At 43.0% G+C, this 2,500-nt stretch overlaps 1 protein-coding gene across 1 annotated transcript in view; it reads right to left on the bottom strand.

The window, feature by feature from the left end:
• The window catches only part of ephb6 (eph receptor B6), a gene marked incomplete at both ends in the record, with an annotated part of 40,411 nt that overhangs the window by 28,108 nt on the left and 9,803 nt on the right, over positions 1 to 2,500 (bottom strand). The window contains one exon of the mRNA XM_080540194.1: positions 502 to 566. Within this exon, the coding sequence (XP_080396320.1) occupies positions 502 to 566 (65 nt within the window). The remainder of the gene's footprint in view (positions 1 to 501; positions 567 to 2,500) is intronic.

Below are 2,500 nucleotides of genomic sequence, written 5' to 3' on the forward strand. Positions count from 1 at the left end.
TGTCACATAAAACTGTCACTTTGTGTGTAAACAACAATCAATCAATTCAATATGCTGTGCACATTTCATGACACATGCCATCCATACAACAGACCCACTTATGACTGTGGCTGACAGGGAGCGTGTGTGCATGTAAGCTGTGTGCATGCCTGTGTGTGTGTGTGTGTGTGTGTGTGTGTGTGTGTGTGTGTGTATACTATAATGAGCTTTGGTTTGCACTACAAAGGCTTGATGATGGTAATGAGGATGCTTATAATGATCTTTGGTCACAAACATGACATACAGTTAGTGCCTTTAATTGACTCCAGCCCACACACACACACACACACACACACACACACACACACACACACACACACACACACACACACACACACAAAGTGTGTAAAGGGATTCCACAACCCCTGGGGTAAAGCAGCTTATGAATAGGAGCATTATTATAATTCCATCTGTTAGAAAGCTCATTATGGGAAACCATATCATGATATCTGCTCTCCTCACCCCCGTGTCAGGATACGTGGTCCAGCCCAACTCTGAGGTAGATTCTGTCGTGTCCAGCAGCATCACTGAGAGGGAGAGAGAAAGAACGGGGTAAGTAAAGCTTTATTTATATAGCACCTTTCATACAAGAAATGCAGCTCAATGTGCTTTACAACAGGAATAAGAACATCAAGTGAATAAAAAACATATATAAAAACATATACATGCATAGCATGAATATTAAAGCAGGGGAAAACAGTCAAAAGAAAAGGTAAAGGTCTAACTTTCCATATCCCTTTCATCTCCCTACCTTACACTAGTCTTTCTGTACTTCCCACTGGCTTTCCACCAGCACCACTTTACGATGAGAACACATTACCCAAGTTCTGAACGATAGACCACTAGACCACTATAGACTTATCAATAGACCACTATAGACTTTGTCAATAGACCACTATAGACTTTGTCAATAGACCACTATAGACTTTATCAATAGACCACTATAGACTTGGCATACAAAGCACCAATTATCAGTTTCTTTCTTTTGCACACCTCTTTCAACTAGTCAGAGGTGGGGGTTGGGGGGGCATAAGGAAGAAGAAGGAAGTTGAGAAAGAAAGAAGGCAGAAAGATGGAGAGAAGAGAGGCAAAAGAGGGGAGAGAAACACAAACAGTATTGTTGTAAGACTGAAAGACTGAATCATCATGGCCATAAGGCTTTTTTGGTAGGAAAAGAGAAGTCAATACTCTAGTCAATACTCTCATTTGGACTATTAGACAAGCCTCGCGCATCGGTTACATTTTCACTCAATCAATTCTCACAGCAAACTAGAAGCTCTTACTAATTACAAGGTGCTTTTGACATTATGGTAGTAGGGAGCAACCTTGAACCATAATTGTCTGTCATTTCCCAAAGTACAGGTGGTTGAATGAGACAGAGAGGGGAAGAGAGAGAAGAGTTTTAATTTCTGCAATCTGCTTCCATCTGTTCTCTGTAATTCTTTGGATGAGGGAGTGATTGAACAGAGGAACACACAGGGGAGTGTGGAGCACCAGCGTAGTGGAGGGACACCACCATGCAGTCACACCAACACAAGGAGGGGTAACGCAGAGTAAACACCACGTTCCATCACGCACAACGCACAATCAGCTAACCTAATTAGCACGCAGACACACACACACACACACACACACACACACACACACACACACACACACACACACACACACACACACACACATTGCGCAGGCATAAACATACACACACACACACACACACACACACAGGCAGAAAAACACACATGCACATTACAAAGATAATCTTACTAATTAATCAGTTCATCATTTTGTCCATACATGTTTTCTTTTTTGTTCTCACACAGTTCTCAATGTTATACCGTTTTCCACATGAGAGAAGAAGAATGCTGTTTCTCTCTCTTCTCGTTTGTCAGACAGAGAGTGGGAGAAAACGCCATGAAAATAATGATCAGGGAGATGGGATGGGAATTGAAAAGGTGATTCAGCTCGACAAACAACAGTGACCCACGCAAAGGAGATGGCTTTTATTTCTCTCTCCCTCTCTCTCTCTCTCTCTCCCTCCCTCTCTGTCTCTTTCTGTCTCTGTCTCTCACTCCCCCCGCCCTCTCTCTCCACACAACTCACCCTAAAAAAAGCAACAAGAAACTGATATCATTCTGTGGTTTAGCATCAAATCCATTTCACCCACCCCCCTCCCCTCTCTCTCTCCCTCGTTCTCCCTCGTAAACAGATTCTTTTGGGGGATTATGCACACAGATGGAGAGCCCACAAATCTGTCCTCCAATCCTTCATTTCCCCCTTCTGTCTCTCCTCTTTCTCTCTCCCTCACACACACACACACACACACACACACACACACACACACACACACACACACACACACACACACACACACACACACACACACACACTCAGCAAGAAAGTCAAACAGGATGCTGAAGGATATGGAACATATTAACATCAACAACTGAATTCCAATAGA

This window comes from Nansenia antarctica (genome assembly GCF_963989245.1).
Source record: "Nansenia antarctica genome assembly, chromosome: 10".
NCBI lineage: Eukaryota > Metazoa > Chordata > Actinopteri > Argentiniformes > Microstomatidae > Nansenia > Nansenia antarctica.